Raw genomic sequence first — 18,850 nt, 5'->3', positions numbered from 1 at the left:
TACAGACAAGGTTCTGCTCCCATTTGCATCTCTCCCGTGGATGGCAGGTGCCCTAGTAATATGGTGAATCTCCTAAACTCAGCCCAGAAGGCACGGTGCTATTTAGACTACTTTGCCATTGCCAGTAGCCTGGGAAGGGGCTCTGCAGCTTCAGACATGATAAAGGGGATAGCTGAAAATGCAAACAAGGAAGAACTGCGAGGGGGAAACTAGGTTCTGCAGATGAACAACACAAGGTGATTACAACCAAGAGGAAGGCCATGGTATGTGCTTTTCTCCTGGTAGGGCTCAAGGGAACTCAAAATTGCTTTTTCATGAAGATGCTCACTGAAAGAGGAAGGCTGATTAGGAAGACATGCTTGTTTGTACAGAAAAAAAGTTACCTTGAGCTGATAGTTCAAGTGGAGACTCAAAGGCAACCCTATAAGGATTCATTAAGTTTTTCAGATTCTGAAATAGCTGAAAGGAAAACATTTTGAGAGTTAGCAGCTGAAAACAATGAAGAACTCCTGGACACTCAGGACTGCCCATCCTTATTCCCTGCCTCTAGAAAACCTCTCACCACATGTTCTTGAAAACATCTAGCTCACCACCAAACTAAAAGTGTTTAGACTGACTGTTCTCCCCAAGGCTTCAGTATCTGTCTCTTCCTGCATGGCTGTTGCTCTAACCATTCCTCCCCTGCCCTCTGGGAAAGGCACAATCCACTGGGTGGTTCATCCATTTACAGTCACTCATGGGATAGGATGGCAACATGCTTCTGCCCAGCAGAAGAGGAGGGGTTAGACTTCTCAGTGTGATTTTTGCCTCCCTGGGCTTAGTGCTACTTAGCAGTCGTCCACAGAGAAGCAACTTGGGAAGATCTTACCTTCTCCCCATTGGGGTTTCCAAGAACATAGCAGCCCATGATGTGAATGATATTTGGTTCAGGATTGACTTTACTCATCAGCCGGCTCAACCTCTTCCAGAAGCTGGAAGAAACAGGAAGAAACAAAATGGATCATTTAAATTCTATCCACTCATATGCAAGCATAATTACATGTGCACACACTGGTCAGCAGAGGCCTGAGGCTGGCAGCCTCTTTTATGTAGCTAACGAGACAACACCAAAATAGACAATTCTATGTTAGCCAGTGCTTGTCACTGCTCACCAGAGTCAGACCTGGCTTACATTTAGTGACTGCTGACCAGGGGCACTGTGAGATATAACCACCTTCTCTGCACAGTGGGTCACAGCAGATCTTCTGGTGGGCTCTGAAGCCCAGCAGTTCTTCCGTGCAGTTTGTGATTGGGTGTTTGTTTGCAACATTAGCTTCTCCCAGGCATGTAACATGTTGGATGGAAACGTTCACTTCCAAGCATGCAATATTTCAGCTCTATGTTTACAGCTTTCTGAAAGTCCCTGAATTACTGATCTCAGATCATTCATGCTTGGAGCATGTTCGGAAGCCATGTGTGTGTGTGCGCACGTGCACACATGCCTATGAATTCTAGTGACAGTGTTTGTGCCAGAGCATGAGAGTGTTGAACAGATGTTGATTTTAATACTCAGCTCTCATGCCAACATTAAGCTGTGTATGAACAGGCTGGTGCACATGCTCTCCCCCACAATGAAGTGCTGTTAGCCAAGTAAATGTGAGCCAGCACAAGCAAGCAGACAGCAAAACAGGCAAAGTTTAACTCTCTGCAAGGAGAAGCAGAATTGCCTCAGCCACCCCAGGTCACAGGCTGGCATGCTAGTTAAAACCCTCCCTCCCCCCATCAGCGGTTTACGGTAACATGCTGGACTTTGAGCAGGCTTTGCAGAGGCAGATTCCAGTTCCCCCTGCCTTTAGAAGGGCAGTTACCAGACAGCTGAAGGGGGAACAGTCTGGATTTCTGCCACTAGTCGCCTGCTTAGAAATGCTGCCTCAGCCACGTCAGAGCAACAGAGGCATGAGCGCATGTTCTGGTTTCTGCTGCAGGAAGGAAATCTCCAGCAGGACAACAGAGCAAGTATCTGGGTGGTCAGCAAAGCCTTTGTTAGGAGAGAAACCTTTTTTCCCTCTTTTGAGAGTCTATAGCTGAAAGCCCAGAGAGACACTAAACAGCAGATAAAAGCATGAAACTGCCAGTGCCCCTCTACCCAAGGGTTAGCAAAAAAACCACAGTCATGGAAGTGTTTGGTGGGAGGGACCTCTGGAGGTCTCTAGGCCAACCTCCAGCTCAGGGCAGGATAGTCGCCAGCACTACATCATGTTGATCATGGCTTTGTCTAGCTAAGTCTCAACAGCCTCCAAGGCTGGAGAGCCCCCAGGTTTCTGGTGACCTGTCCCAGGGCTGCATCACCCTGGATGAGCTTCATTCCACTGTCTCTGTAACTCCTCTTCAAGGAGTTGTGATCTGCTGTTGGATCCCCCCATTGGTCTCCTCTTCCCCAGATGCAGCCAGCCCAGCTCCCTCCACCTCTCCTGGTGGGCCATCTGCTACAAATGTTAAATAAATAGATTACAAAAATGCTACACAAGTGTGCAGTGTAACAAAGCCACTCACAGGATCATATCTTCCTCCTTCTCCACTTTGGCGAAGGTGGCAACTTTGTTCTTTAACAAGTATAAGTGACCAGGACCTCCCTGCAAGAAAAAGAGACAGATGCAAACTACCTTGCACAGGCCCCAAAGAAACAGACTCTGGATGCGTTTCTTGTTGGGCACAGCCATACCCAGAAGCACCACAAGGGAGCAGGACGGACACGCCAGGCTGGCATGGCTTCTGCAACCTCCACGGCACACACACTCCAGCCCTTAGCCAGGGAAATATTCACAGTTGTGTTGTGGGTTGGATTCTCTGGTTTTTACTATTATACAACTCACCTCACTCTAGTAGAACACAATAATAGACAAAAAAAAATCTTCACTGTGGTGGCTGGAGCATAATAGGGAAAACCAAATAAAGTCCCTTTCATTTGGGGATGTTAGGGGACTTGCCGTGGTGGGCAGACAAGAAGCTGAGCAAAGCAGGGATAAGCAGGCAAGTTGTTGCTGCAGAAGAACCGAGATATGGTGGTTAAAAGAATAACAAGATCCAGCACATCATCGGGAAAATTAAGAGTTGCAATCTCCAGGTCAGTGAACTGCAAACTGTTTTGCAGCATTAGGCATTTGGGAGGAAGTTCAAGTTAGGAGAGCTTCCCAACTTCTCATTTCAAGGTTCCCTGCACTGCTGCTGGGGGAGTCCAGAGCTGGCCACCCTCCAGAACCAGAGACTTGCAAAGGAAATCCCCAGGCAAGCACCAGATGTAGCAGGGCCTGTCCCACCCCACAGCTCAAGCCAGCCCTGACCCCTCTCCAGCAGTATGCTGGCCTCCACCACGGCTCCAAGCTGTGCCATCGCTGGTCTGATCCACAGCATCCACCACGGTCAGTGTCATAGTGAAGCTGTATGAAACATCATATGAAACATCATATGACCATCACATCGCAAATACTTGAGATCCACTCTAATGTTAGTTTGCCCAGGTTTCCTTGAAAGCAGCTGAGAAGCAGCCAAACCCTGAAGTTGGCTACGCTAAATCAAATTTGATTTGCTGCCTTCACAGCAGCTTGAGACCGCTCACTGTCTGGGGAAATGAGAAGTGGTAGTTGTAAACATGTGGTTACTTTAACAGAACCTGGCTTTGGAAGATCAGTTCCTCCATTTAATTTTCCCTGACAGACACAAATTTGTAACAAACATCCCGAGGGCTTAACAGCTATCAGGTACCTGGCAAAATATTAGCATCTTCCAGATCTTGCAGCCTTTCCGATAAATGTTGAGTTTCTTCTCTATTTCCTCTGCAAAAAACATGTTGGGAAAGATGAGCCATGGAGGAAGTTAAAAATCGGTCTTGCAGAATAGGTCTTATTTCTTCTCACTAGTGCTTAGTCCTGAAGGCAGGGGGTGAGCTGTGAGAGGTGCTCAGCATCCACATTCTCACGGATGTCAAAGCAAACCCTTTGCTTTCATGCTGTGAGAAGCACAAAACCACAGCAGAAAAACCACAGAGCAGGTAAGGTGCAGCACCAGACAGTGCTTTCTAGTGATCACAGCACTGGACCAGACTCAGATGTCCCTCTGTTAATACTTTCACTCACCTACTAGATGCACTGAACAGCTCCCTTTGCTGCCCTGTGCCTCAGTTTCCCCTTCATAAACTGGGAGCACGGACATAGAAAATGCACTACAAAAGTGAAGTTTTATTACTGCAGCATATCCAACAGCAGCTGACTGACTGTCAGATGTCACTGGGTTGATAAAACCCCTTTGTGAACGGCAGCTGAGAAACAGGGCAGCGGACTGACATTAACATACTGCTCTGTTACATTTGCAATGGGCAGACGTTAAGAAAAAAGGAAGCAACACTCACATACCTAGGATGTCATCAAAGGTGGCGTGTTCGTGGTCCTGGAAATGAACAGAGAAAGTTTATCAAGACTAACTGCCACTACGCCAGCTTCCATACTACCTACAGAGATGTCTCTAACACAGCACACCGTCACATTCCCAGGGAAACAGGCTTTGGAGCACAATCAAACCTACTGATGACCTCCAGGCACATCGCAGGAATTACCGCCCTAAAACCTGTCATACTAGAGAAGCTGAAGACTGAATGGTCCGTGAAGACCAAGTCCATCTGAAGGCCTGGAGATGAATCCTACAGACTGATGAGGGGGACACAGGTCCAACACAAATACCATCAGATATAGACAGCATCAGCAGTGTGTACTTGCCCCTTGGTCCAGGTTTTGTAGCCAGCCTATGGCTTTACACATGCCCACGCTGGCCAACAAACAGCCACACTCTCAACACATCTGCCTCTGGCACAGCAGTCAGACACTCCCTGTGTGAGGGCCTGTGACACCGGCTGTAGAGACCTGGTCACACCTGGATCAGCAGGGTCACCATGACAACAGTACAACTCTCCAAGGAAGAGAGAGGCAACAAAGCTAGATGCCCAAGTTTTCTTGAGGCCGAGTTTTCTGGGCAGTCCAACCCTTCCCTTTCAAATTAAGTGAATATTAAGCAATGAGGAAAAGAGACCCATGACTCCCTGCTGGTGTTTCGGATACCTGCTCAGGCAAGACTTCTAGCGAGACCTGTGTGAAAATCAAAGTTAAATTCATGACTGGCAGGGATGCACCAGTGTACACATGGATCAGTCCATGCTCCACTGCAGAGTACTGTGGCCCTGCACGGTCTAAGGATGAGCATAAGGAGGAATCCTGAGCCTGGCAACACACAGCTCTGCCTATGTGCTCAGGCTTGCCCTACTTTCCCTTGTTCACCTTCCCACACCACCTGGCTGTGTCTGCACAGTCTGGCAGCCCACATGTGCAGTCTTCACTCCACCTTGCCCTTCCACCTAGACCTGAGCCCGCACAGAGCTGCCCCAACAATCCCAATCTGGGCCCAAAACACCCCTGGCCCTTTCCTGCCAGCTTTTCCAAATCACATCAGTGTTTCAGAATCACCCTACCAGGAGCTGGGGATAGGGGCAGAATAAATCACCGTAAGGAGACAGCTCCCATGCTCCCAGATGCAGCAGAAGAGAAATACTTACATAGAGAATGGGGATGATGGAAGGGTCGTCCCTGCGGATGATCGTTGGGACATATTCAGCTTTGGGCACCTTGGAAGAAATGAGCTGGAAGAAACAAGTGCACCAGGGTGAGGAGGAGCAGTAGAGCCTGGACAGAAGCACAAAGGCCAAGACAACAGCACCCTGTTCAGTCGCTCCCAGATGTTACCCAAACCAGCAGCTAATCCAGCCTATCTGCATCCCTACGGAAGGTCCACTGAGACTCTGGACCACCACAGAGCACCCCGGGCCTGCCAACTACCCCACACATGTCACAGTCTCTCCAGCCCCCAGCAACCGAGCACACAGCTCTGCCCGAGGGGCACGACCGAGTCTGGGGGAAGCTGAGACAACATTGGTCTGTAAAGGGGAGGCGGGTGTGCACAGAGGATGGAACAACCTGGGCATCCCAGCGGATGGCTGTATCCCAGTAAAGATCATTTTCTGTTCAGCCTCTCTCTGCGTGAGGGTCTGTGACGCCGGCTGCAGAGACCTGGGCAAACTGGCACGCTCTGCATGTTGGCGGTGGGGTGGCAGCGTGCCTGAGCAGGAACCAGCCAGCGCTGGACAAAGCAGTTGCCAAGGGATAAACTGGTATCAGGCACAGCTCTGAGCACAGCGGTAGGATGCCAGGCAGATGCGAGCTGCCTGGCAAACCTGGCTGCAGCATTCGGCCAGCTCTACCAAGGTGAGAGCTCGAGGAGAAGGGCCCGCTACCAGCCCTGAGAGCACTTCAGGGCTGAGACTGCTCAGACAGCCTGGGAACACGTACTCATGGGCAGCACACGTACATAGATGTGGTCACACCAGGACAGTGCAAATACAGCCAAAGGAGCCCTGCACAACATTTCATCCCAGGTGCAGGGCTGTCTCTAGCCCTGCTAGGGATGAGCAGCCATGGTATTCACAAGCCACTCTTTCTTCTGGAAGAATAAAGCTGCTGAAAGCAGTTTGTTTATCTGCAGAATGAACCAGTGGGTATCCTACCCTTTCTCACTGACCTCACACACAAGCCATGGCTCATCCTCTTCTCACTGACCAACTAAAGTTTCAAGCCAAGCAAGACTTGATAACCAGAGGGAGACAGGGGCCTCGTTTCCTGCTCGTGTGGATGTGTCCATGGCAATGCTGGTGACAGCACTGCGTGTTCTCAGCTTGGTCACTCTCTGAAGGGTCCCTGCTGGACTCTGCCGTGGCTTCACCAACTGCTGCTCCCAGGCTGCTGGTGTCCATCCAGGCTGTGCTGAGGGCACCAGGCACATAAGAGCTAAGGGAGCAGCAACGGCAGAGAGGCTAGTCTGAACCCAGCAGTTCTGCACCTGCCCCAAATGCTGCCAAGGTGCCTGCTCAGGGACCAACCTCCTCTTGGCCTTCAGCTCATGTGAATTTTATGGAAACAGATGACAGACTCTAAGCTTTCTTTCTGCTCCAAGTAACCGTGGGATTTTATGCCAAGCATGGCTCTTAAGTCCTCCCCAAATTTACATGGTAGCAATTGCATACAAGATGTCAATTTGGCCTCAAATTTCCATTTTTCTGCTCAGACTCTGGAAAAAAACTCCTTTGTAAAGTATAAAAGCAGACTTGTCTCCATGTCCCTCACTCCCCCAAGTCTTAGCCCAACCTGTTCACACACAGCATTGCCCAAGTGGCAGTGCTGCCCAGAAACCAAGCTGGAAGGTTAAGGCTCCATTTTTGCTGATTACTTGTGCATTTCTCCAAAGAAGGGGTGTGCCAGAACCTGGTCCTGTCTGAAGGGCCACATAGAGCAGGGGGGAGCACAGGGGCAAACCTAGCACCTAGGAATGATAAAAGAGCAGAAAGCATCTCCAAAGACGACACACGGCTCCAGAAAAAAACAGAGGAGTAACAACAGCCAGAGAGAGAGATTGATGGGACTTTAGGCTCAGGCCTCCATCGTCAGGGGTCGTCAAAATTCATGCTGATCTGATCCAGTGTTGGTGACAGTCCTGGTCTCAATGGGGGTTGGACTACAGGTCTTTCCACTTTTTGTTTTCTTTCAATACCTTCTCCCCAGTGACAACAGATGCTGAAGACCATGTCGTGTCTTTGCTGATCTCCGAGTGACCCTCGTACACACCTACAGGTAACCAAAAGACCTATCTCTTCCCCATAAACACCCTAAAATTAGCAGCTGTGAAAAGATGGACAGGGTCTGAGCAGATAAAGGTACCTGAGTTGGAAACCCTCACCATTATTTTTGGTGGAATAAAGTCTTCTCCGTCACACGCCATGGCTTCAAGCTCCTTTTCTGCTTCCCAGTTCAAGTCAAAGTCACCATCCAAAGTGCCACAGGAATCCTGAAGGTCATGGCCTGCCAGAACACAGCGTGCATTACAAGGGCAGCACAGCTTGCCTTTGCCACTCGATCCTCTTTGTCTGGCAGCTACATTGCAAGATGTACCACAAGCCGTGAGACTTGTGACCTCCTTTCCTACAGAGTGACAGACACCACACTTCAAGGCTGGCATCTCTAAACAAACAGTCTTAACAAGTAAGAGTACACAGACAGAGCCTGATATCACATATCACGTAACATTTTCATCACTCTCATGATCACCACTTGTAGCTTTCAAATGCTAATTCATAACAATCCCCCTGTCATTTCAGAAATAGAGAAGGGGATGAAATGTAAAAAGCTGTCTACATTTTAGCATTGCCAAGTCAATGAGCAAAGGACCCAAGACTTCAAAGCTGGTCTCCTTGTAATAATTACTGCTCTGACTACATCCTCTGAGTGGCTTTAAAGAAGCTCCATCTTGTTAGTCAAGCTGATCCTGGCAGAGAATTTCCAGAGTATGACAGCCATAGTAAACACAGTAGTAATGCAACAGTATACTTGAATCTGCTCTCCAACTTACCTGTTGGCCTTCAACGCTTCCTAGGGGGAAAAAAAGGCATCTGGAAGGAATATAATTGACTGTTAAAAGTTAAAAATAGAAAGGATGCTTCCCTGAAGCCAGGGACTGAGGAAGAAAACTGAGATGTCTCTATTAGTGCCTTTTGGGATGTCCAAATGTCACTGGGCAGGGCCTGGAGCACAGATCACGCCTGTCTGAACCATGTCTTTTCCATTCGCCTCTGAGTTAGCTGAGGGAGCGGGGAGGAATCAGACTGCAAAGGAACAATCGGGTCATGTTTTGAACCTGGCCTTTCATACAGCTCCCCTACAACCTGGTGCGGTGTCCTCTATAGATAGGAGAGCTGAACCTTGTGCTTACCTGAAAGGTCAGTACGTTTCATTAGTGAAATTCATTTACGATATAACCCACTTCAACATGGGCAAACTCATATCCACAAAGTCCCTAGAGGACTTTAGGGCACAAGCCTGGAGGAATTCAATAAGATCTGGGTAGACAAGTAAACAGCCATTCGCTTTACAAAAAGACAGTGGGAAGATGCTGGCATTTCCTCCTGCAAATTAACACAACAGCATCTCAGTCCCTGCACACAGAAAATTGTAGCATCACTGGGGATTCCTGGAGGAATTCCTAGCAGCCCACACAGAGATCAGATTGCCCCAGCCATCATCTGTGCAGCAAGCACAGGCAGGAAATCAAAGCTACACCTCATGGAGCACCGCAGCTGTGCTCAGAGCTACTACAGCCTAGGAAAGAGCTCAGAAAAGGCTCTTGCATGGGAAGCTGGGCAGGTTAGCCCCGCTACGGTGAATGCAGCCTGGACTGGTGTGTGCCAGTATTTCCAGATAAGGTGTTTGATCTCAAGCAAATAAGGTATGACGGGAATAGATGGCCATAAGAGAGCTGTACCACTGGGTGTCCTTTGGCAACTGCACAATAACATGAGGTTAGAGCACAAGCGCATCTATATGTAAATACAGGTACACACAGATGAACATGTGCATATACCTGGAGTGCTATTTCCTCAGATCTCATAAAAAAACTAAAGGATCACAGGTGGGGAAAAAGGACACAGAGAAACTACTCCAGTGGGACTCCAGTCAACGCCTCAGCTGGAGGGTTTGGCCACAGGAGGAAGCTCAATTGACTCAGAACTCACTTTCTCGAGAGTCATGGAAGGAATCAGCTTTGATGGGAGTCGGGTCACTCCAGGACCTGCTGAAGCTCCTCTCACGCCGTTCGGCAAATGCTAGGATAAAACCAAAGCATGACATTAACAGACTCCAAAGCCACCTCTGATGCTGCCAGCAAAACAAAACATCCAGTAGGTTTCCATCAAAGCTAAACATCACAATCTCCCCTGTGCTTGTTCTTCCACTTGCCAAATACGACTCCTTTCCAAACAGCAAAACAAGGGTCTATCTTCCAGACAGTAGCACACAAAGTGCCCACTTTCTGAGCAGGGCCATTGTGGAGTAGGTAACACAGAAAAAGGACGACATTTGATGGTCTCTCCTTAAGTGCACACTGCTCACAGCTCAATATAATCAAGGCTATTCCAGTGTCTCAGTGTAAATGCTCTGACTCAAAGGCCTCACAGGAAGATGTACTCAATACCTAATGACACATATGTGACCAGAAAAAGGCAGCAGTTGTCCAGTCAGTTCTCCCTTCACATCTGTTTTTGGGCACTCTTTTCATGTTTTAGTGATACTTCAATCAGAGCTGGACTGAACAGAAAGGCCTCTGGAAAGCTCACGGTTCCTAAATTTTGCTGCAGAAGAAGAATTCCTTCAGTTTTTGCTTGCCAGGAATATTGTGAGCAATTTTTCTCCCCCTTTTCTTCCCCCCAGAGATGTATTTTTTGTGATGGCTTTTCCCAAGCAGAATCCAGGGAGCTCTGCCCCAGCTGGCTGCCCCATTGACAAATGCCTGGGAACTGCCAACCATGGCGTCTAACTTGGCAAGTATGTGTGAGAGCCATTAGATTAACAGCAACTTATAGCCACTAATACCTATTTCTGGTAGCAGACAGACGAAGCTTGCTGTAATATCTAGTAATGGCATGGCATGTCAGCAGCACAAGAAATCACTGCAGATCTGCGTTACAAGAGCTGAAAGGCAACCTGTCCTCTGCTGCAGTGTGTCCAAGTGTGGCTGTACTCTCCAGGGGGACAAATCACATAGAAAGCTCTTCGGGTGTTCTCCATCCTCAGCTTTCATTTAAAACCAGGCATTTAGCTAATATGCACACGAAGAATGCTTTGAAAACATGACCCGAGAGTTACCAAGGCAGAGAGACATGCCTGAACTTCCAGACAGCTCTGGGGGAGGTGGGCCCTGTTGACTTCAGGCGGTGCTAACTCAGATGCCAATAAAGACACTTAAAAGGACAATGCTGTTTACTATCAACTTCCCAAAGCATATGAGAAAGGAGAGGAAAGAATGCAAATCCAACTCGGCAACACTTTGCCCTGGGCAGTCCTTGCATGATGGCTGGCTGGGGAGGGAAGAACAAGCTGTTTCCTCTTCTGGAAGAATTCTCATTACTCAGGAGCTGATTACACTGCTCTCAGCCCTGGGCAGGTCGCAGCAATAAGGGAGCTGCCCAACCAACCTCCGAAGCCTTCCTCAGGGAAAGAGAACTGACATTTTCCAGGGTCAAGAGCTGACTTTTTCTCCAGTGAAGCATAACGCTCCCATATTTCCCCCCCCGTGCTCCGATCTCTTCTCTCTGCATGTTCCTCTTCTTTCTCCCCTCCACCTTCCTCTCATCTCCCTGGGCAACCTTCCCCCCAGGTCCTGCTGTGGAGAAGAGATGATGCTGGGACAGGGGAAGAGAAGAGAACGTTCTTGTAGCACATGAAGCACTGACTGTCCTCGGGGAGCCACGGCAGGACTTCGGCTTCTGTAAAAGGCCAGGCAGCCCTTGCTTGTTCTGCTGACCTCTCAGCTCTGGTTCTCCTCGCAAGCGTCTACGTCAGCGATCGCCACAGCCGCGTGCACACAGGACGAAGACGCTGATGGGCAGCCCTCCTTCCACACCTCGGACTGAGGCCACAGAGATCTCCTACAACCATGTCAGAGGTTCCTTGGAAATACCTTAAAGGCCGCTTGCAGAAATTTGTGCGCCTTGGAGACTTGCAACAACCTGGCCTTCTTTTCATCAGGTAAAATGGCATCAACAGGGTAACTCTTTCTTGGGCCCACTGCTGGGTCCTTTCTACCCATGTCTGCGCACAACATGGGGCTCCCTGTGTCCCACTGGCACAAACCCCAACTTTTCACAGCCACATTTTGCAGTTTCTCACTTACTTTGTGCTTTAACCCTTCGGCTCCCCACCATGCGGAGATGCTTCCGAAAATTCCTGAAAGAAAAACCAAACAAAACCTCTGAGAAAGGTGATGTGAAGCAATACCTGGGCCCAGCGCTTGGGAAAAAAAAATGGAAGGCAGCTTATTTCCTTCCAGGCATCCAAACACTGGAGACAAGTTTCCCAGCTTGCATCTATTCACTGCTGGGGATGGTTACGTCAAGAACGTGCCTGTTTTCTCCGAATTCTCCGGGCTGCTGGTAGGGGGCAAGTGAGGTCCTACATGGCACTCCCCTTCTCATGGCCTGCTTTGGGCTTTGCTCCCACTTTCCTATGACTAAGGCACCTGGGCTGAAGAGACTGATGCTGCTCATGTTGGCAATGTTCCCTCTTGGTAAGCTCAGTAACTGCTCCCCTCTCTCCTGTCTTCCACAGACGGAAAGTGGGGTGCCCCCAGGCTCTGCCCTGCTAGGCATCATGCATATACCATGCTATGGCGCTGCTCATTCCCAAACACGTTCACAGCAACTGCTAAAATCCCAGCAGTGCTGTCAGCAACCATGCAGCCCATGCTGCTCGCCAGGCCAAAGAGTTAGGAAATACTGAAGCAGCTTCTTCCATCTGGGATGGCACCGTTCAGCAAGGCTGCACATCCTCATGGCCCTGGCCTCCGGTAACCCTGTCCATCCCAGCACGTGCTTTCCTGGCTGAGACTCACGGGTGGGGTTCAGGGGGGCTGCAGAGTATACAGCTGCGGGGGAAAGTCCACCAGAGGGGAAGCACCAGGTATGTAGCAACGCCCCGCACTCAGGTCTATAGACTGTCCTGGCCATTCCTGAGAGAGCAAGGCAAAGCGACTCTTTGTCCAGCCCCTCGCACATAAGGAACCACAGCTTCCCATAGTTTCTCATTACTCACCCAGACAGTAACCAAACAGGACAGGAACCAAACAGGACAGCAGAAGGCACAGAGGGAATGAGTAGCAGGGGGACTAGCAAAAAATAGCTCACTCCTCCTTGAACTCTACTTAGTTAGGGTGACTCTGCCCTGCGCTGCAGCTTGTGTGGCCCACAGGGGACATCGGTGAGCCCCCAGCAGCCTGCGTGGAGTGGGGGACTTCCTAGGCTCCCTCCTACCCCACAACATACGCCACAGACAACAAGCAACAGAGACTACAGCCAGGGGAAGAGGACAAGTCATCTGGTTCACACACAAATTGGTGGGATGAATAAGGACATGTTACAACTGTGTAGACACTCAAGCAAACTAACTTGAATAGAAGATGCTTCCAACACAGACACTGAGTTGTTCGGAGCAAGTCAGATATCTCTAACTGATGTAAAGAGAACAACCCAAATACAACCTTTGTGAGAGGAGGAGCACTTCACCTACACCATCTTCTGCCTCTGGCCTTGGATCGCAAGCAGTCATCAGAATCCACATTCAACAGTTCAAGAAGGAAAACCTGTGGCGTGTAGTGAGGCTGCAAGCGATATTATTCCATGACAAATTTCCATCTGCACTTGGGCTATTAATGATCCTTTGCAAAGCTCTATCCGAGCTGAACTTGGATATAGAAAGATTCATTTCTGTGGATCAGACAACTGGCTCTTTAAAGAGGTAACCAAAACAAGATGCTCCATTAACATATGCTGGACTGGCTCTGCATGCAAAGCCCTCTGGGGTGTGTAATGACCAATATCCTGGCCTGTCTCATTGCATTAAATCTAAATAAATATCCTAAGGGAAGGAAGCACATTCTTTAAACTTACATTGTAACTTATCAGAATGAAAAGCTTTGTGAGCCGTTGTGAGACTGAGCTCACACCAGACTCCAAGCACCAATATTAATTGCCCAGGCCACAGCTATATCCTTTGGGCTTTTGCCATTTTGGATCAAAACCTGTTTCTCTGTTAAATGCTCAGTTCTTCTCTTTGCAGAGGTGCTTCTTCAGAGCTGGGGGGGGGGGGGGGGGACAGGGAGGGGTTTTTGCCATAGGAGAGTGCTCCTCCCAGCTGCCTAGACAGCTTGCTCCCTCCCCTGAGGAAGGGCTGGGGGCGGCTTGCTAGATAATCTTCTAAACTCTGCTGAGAGCAGTTGCCAAGGGAATCCAGCTGCTCTGCAAGGATGCCATCACACTGAACCCCTGGAGAGCAAGACAGAGGTCCTTTTCTCTCCTCAGCTCAGCTAGAAAAAAGCACTTTGGAGAAGAGGTGCGAGCCTGGGACTGCCTCTTACTGTGGGCATCCTGTGGTCATTTAGATCCTCCTGAGGGCTTTTTGCAGCTGTATCATCCTCAGGCCCCGCTCTGTGCTTGCATGTTAGCATGAAAGGAGTGGCTCTACGCTGCCCATGCAGCAAGCCCTGGAGGAGCAGAAAGCTGCTCTGCGGGCGCTGGGGCTGCACAGACCTGCCCAGGCTCCCTGCCTGGCTCCTACAGCTGCACCCAGCAAACCCGGTGTTATCTGATCACTAGCGAGATCTCTTCGCCCATCAAAAATCCAATAAGCACCACTCAAGTTACAAATAGTAATAAAGGCTCCTTATTACTCCCTTTCCCGAACAATCCTCCTCCTCCCAGCAGGCTCCAGCTCACCACCCAGGCAGCACAGACACTCTGCCACCTCCACGACATCCATCCCACCCGGGGGATCTCCGAGACGCGCAGCCCAGCTCAGCGCTTCCCTCTGTCCAGCCCTCTGCTGGCAGCTCCGTCCGCATTGATTCGTTATCCAAACAGAGGTCAGGGACACCAAAAGAATTACTGAAGTCCAGCAGTACTCAGCAAAATTCCCCACAACGCCTCTCACCTTCTACACACCCTCCTCCTCCTCAGCTTCTGCCTGCACGAGTCACGGGCTTCAGCAAGTCACTGGGCATCACTCGAGGCAACATCCATCGCACCAGCACACGAGCTGTGCCGTGCAAAACGTCCTCCCTGTGCACCGCACACGTAGGACCAAGCGCCAAAAGGGGCCACGTGATAACGAGTGAACTTCTAAAACACCTGAGAGCACAAAAGGGCTGCAGGACAGACGTCGAAATGGAGGTGAGGCTGGGAGCCCCCTCGCTCCCTGGAGAAAAGAGCTAAACGCAACTGCAGGGTAATCCTCCTGGCTGGCCAGGGTCTGCTTGGACAGCACAGCCAGAAACCCACGCTGACTTTGCCTTCATTACAATCCTACCTCCTCTTTGCCACAAGATAAACGCAGATGGGCTCCCACTCTGCAGTCGTGCCCAGCCCTGCGGTGTCCACAGGAGGTGAAGGGACACGCCGTCCGCTCGGCAAGGATGACATGACTCTCTCCTCTCCTACCTAGTCAGCGTCACTGATGTACACGACTCCTGCTCCTGCATTTGAAAGCCACGGGAACAAGCCATTTTCTAACAAAGACTCATCTCAGAAATCTCTTTCTTTTTAAAGATACACTGTCTATTTATTTAAAGAGTCTTTAGTTTTCGTTCTTATTTCTCTTCTTTATTGATGAAAAAAATCTTAAGTTGCTAAAAAAAAAATCTTCCTGGCAATTTCCCAGGTCCAAAAACCTGATGTTTTTCTCCCACTTTGTTTTGAACAGTGCTGAAGTCATCACGGCAGTTTTTAATCAAGGACGCGAATCACAAATGCTGTGTTGTCCTTCTGAGTTGGCTGCCAAAATATACAAGCCTTGGCACAGTTAAGAAACCAGAACAGTTCTGATTACCACGCTGGCTATGTGTCATGCCTTGGGAAGCCAGCAGAGGGAAACCAGAAACCTTCTGTAATACCAGGACAAGGAATCATTCCCCATCCTCTTCTCTGTCTTCTCTGTTCTTCAATAAAAAAATATTTAAAAATCGAGTTTTGGTCATTAGAGACATTAACTTTGCTTAGGCTCAGCTTTTACAGGTGCATTTGTAGATGCAACCTAGCTAACAGGTTTTATGTGCTATTGTATTCAGCCAAACAAAATTCCAGACGCTGGGGGCGTGGGGGAGGAACTGAATTTTTAAGTTAGACATATATGTTTTTCTACCTGACAGAGAGATCCTGTATATTATATTTGGAAGCATAAAGGAAACTCGACAGTGTTCCTTTAAGAAGATGGAGATGAGCTACTTTGCTTACTCTAGCACCATTCTCCTCCACGTTTCCACCATCGCCACTGCTAGCGTCCCTACTGAACAGCAACACAGACAGGGACGACCACGGTCAACATCATCAAGCGTCACTAAGGACACCCGGCGGGCCCATGCAACACCAGGCAGGGTGACGGCTGCGGGAGAAAATAGGCCCTACCTCTGTATAACAGCTGCAGAATCATTCTCTCGTTTCCGTCTCTTCCTCTCTGCGTAGCCCCTGAATGCCCTGGGAAACCATTTTAAGCCATTAACCAACTACACAGCTTCGAACTGGAGAGGACATGAAACACAGAGACAAGAGAGAAAGCTCTCACCAGACAACAGAGAGAGGTCAGGCTGACTGAGGAGGAGAGCCAGGCCTTGCAGAACTGCGTGCGAGTCAGGGACCAGGCAAAAGTCACCAAACCAGAGGCCCTCGCTCTCTAGAGTAGGTGGCTGGAGAAACCATTGTTCCTAAAGCAAGCATATGAGTGGCTAGAGCACGGCCCAAAGAACAGGGAAGAGCAGCCATCAATCCCTACTACAGAGGAACAGACCTAGGAGACCGCAGACAAAACCTCTGCACACCAGGACCAAGAGGCACAGAGGCATGCTAGCAACTGGAGCCTCCATACCGAAGATGAGGATGGCCGCAATGTGATCCACGTAGGCCTACCAAGTGGAGCCACCTAACCTCTTGCCAGCTGACAAATAGCCCTAGCACAGGGAAAGCACCAGTGAATGACAGACAGGAGAGGAGAGGAGGTTATCCAGGACATCAACAGACAAGGAAACAAAAAATGAAGATTATACTTACGAGATGCTAGAGATTCCAGGAAACGCAGGGAAAAAGAAAAAGAAGAGGAATTCATTAGTGCTCAGCCCCAGCCAGCAATCTGAGGGAGTCCTCACTCCAGAGGAACAAATATTCCTTTTTGAGTGGAAGAAAACTTCTTTTTAAATTAGACAGCTCTCAATGGCAAAACTCCTATTTGACCAAGCTAAGTCCTCTCTGCAGCAGTGTTGGCATGTGGCTTGGACACAGATTAAGCTCCATGCGGACCTGGAGAACACGCAGTTGTATTTGTACAACTGACAGCTGAACGTAGCCCTTCAGGCTGCAAGAGGAGCTCAGCATCGTGGCCTTCCGCAGTGGGGAGGCCTCTTCACCAAGGCGACTAAGACTAGGGAAGTCAGCTCACTGTATCTAGTCTCTGAAGGATGGAAGCACCGTGGGCTGAACATGCCAGAGCAGAGGCTGGGAGAACAGGGGGACCCGGGGGAGCCATCCCAACCGCCTCGGGGAGGCACGCTGAACTTCTGAACACGTTTCTATGCGATTTCCAGAGGCAGTACAGTATCTCCAGAAATGCTAACTAAGGGAGCTGTGCTCCTCAAGGGCCTCCTTAGGGCACATTTCCCCAAACCAACAACCTGGCTTTGGCTTCCTGTAGCTCTAAGCCCTGTAGCCCTGCCACAGGCCACCGACTTGCAGCAAACCTCCTGCACAGCAAAGGTGGCTTCAGATAGCAAAGAACGTGTCCAAAGGCAAAGGGAACTGGCTGGCTTTGTGGATGGTTTTGTTTGTCAGATCAGGACCAGTTCCGTGCTTTCGTTCTCATGGTCCGACTGTAAAACACAATTCCCTGTTTCCAATCGACATTTGTAAAGGGAAAAGCACGAAGGCACCAAATTGCCCTTGGACTGCCCAAGGGCCCTGTCAGCCTGTCTGGTGCCAAGCAGCGCTGACTGCCTGGGGGTGCTGCCAAACTGACACTCCTTGGAAAGGAGGCGGTGGGTGAAGGCACTAGCACGAGGGCCATACGGAGAGGGCAGGAGCCCACAGAGGCCCCTCGCTCCTCCGCACGTGGTGGGATAAGCGTGCCATGGCTGCGCCATCAGCACCCACTGACCGGCACCAGAAAACGCCTCCCCAGCAGCTCCCCACGCCGGGAGGGTGGGTCGCACCTCCAGCGGAGCTGGGAGCTGAGGAGACAGCGGTCACGGAGGCACGCAGCTTTCACCAGCGGATGCAGAGTCCCTCCACATCTCAGCAGCCACCCACCTGCTTCCCCCACACTGAATCCGGCCCTCTCTGCCTCAGCCCTTACGTGTCCAACTCAGTCTGGGCTATCCCAACATCAGCAAGCAGCTTGTTTGGAGTTTGGGGAGGGCAAAGCACGTGGGAAAGAGGCAACAGCAGAGAAGTTAACTGTGAAAGGGAGACCAGGTGAGACGAGGAGAAACGGAGAGCAGCGGAGCAGAGGGTGACACAGACATAGACAGGAAGGAGGTTACGAGGCTGGAAAAGGCATTACAAGGCCCAACAGCTTCTCACTTTCCTCATGACCTGCCTCAGCTTTTCAGCCAGGTGGGAAATACTTGAAACCAGGAAGACGTCTGTTACCGGACAAGCTGAGCACAACCTTCAAGCGAGGCTTTGCCCACTCTCTTCAGTCCCTTGGGAACTGCTTCCTCCACCACAACAGCGACCTAGGGGCACCAAATCCTGAGCAGAGCGTGAAGGCAGAGGCTACGGCGAACTCAGGTTTGCTCACACCCCACGGAGGTTTCACTGACACCTTCAGACGACCAGGCCAGCACAGAGGCCGTAGGTCTACACCTCGCCCTACACAGACGTACGTCCTCCGGAGGGGCGGATGCGGGGCAGGCCCGGGTTCGCGACTCCTCAAGGCAGCGGCTGCAGCAGTAGCACATAGCGGAGGGCCTCAGTTCCCGCAGGCCCCTCGCTCCGCACAGGCAGCCAGGGCAGGGCACAGCGTCAGAGCAAACAAGGGACCCGGGGAAGAGCTGGGCAGCCAACAAAGGAGTAAAAGAAGGGGAAAACAAACAAGTGGGAGTGGCAGGAAAGAGGAATAACGAGTGCAGGAAAGAGAGACAAGGTTCTCTCTCTCGCTCCCATTCTGCGGTGCCAAACGCACGACTCAACTGCTCC

General features: G+C 50.2%; 1 protein-coding gene across 2 annotated transcripts in view; it reads right to left on the bottom strand.

Moving 5' to 3' along the window:
- Positions 1 to 18,850, bottom strand: part of NSMF (NMDA receptor synaptonuclear signaling and neuronal migration factor) — a 52,609-nt gene that overhangs the window by 7,900 nt on the left and 25,859 nt on the right. For both annotated transcript variants that reach the window (XM_064523615.1, XM_064523616.1), the window contains 9 exons: positions 11,794 to 11,846; positions 9,638 to 9,727; positions 7,810 to 7,931; positions 5,579 to 5,662; positions 4,389 to 4,422; positions 3,742 to 3,812; positions 2,533 to 2,612; positions 869 to 971; positions 384 to 459 (listed from right to left, as the gene is read on the bottom strand). In XM_064523615.1, coding sequence (XP_064379685.1) covers positions 384 to 459; positions 869 to 971; positions 2,533 to 2,612; positions 3,742 to 3,812; positions 4,389 to 4,422; positions 5,579 to 5,662; positions 7,810 to 7,931; positions 9,638 to 9,727; positions 11,794 to 11,846 — 713 coding nt within the window. The remainder of the gene's footprint in view (positions 1 to 383; positions 460 to 868; positions 972 to 2,532; positions 2,613 to 3,741; positions 3,813 to 4,388; positions 4,423 to 5,578; positions 5,663 to 7,809; positions 7,932 to 9,637; positions 9,728 to 11,793; positions 11,847 to 18,850) is intronic.

This window comes from Dromaius novaehollandiae, chromosome 20 (assembly GCF_036370855.1).
Source record: "Dromaius novaehollandiae isolate bDroNov1 chromosome 20, bDroNov1.hap1, whole genome shotgun sequence".
NCBI classification, from domain to species: Eukaryota; Metazoa; Chordata; class Aves; order Casuariiformes; family Dromaiidae; genus Dromaius; species Dromaius novaehollandiae.
This window is presented reverse-complemented; position numbering and strand designations above follow the sequence as displayed.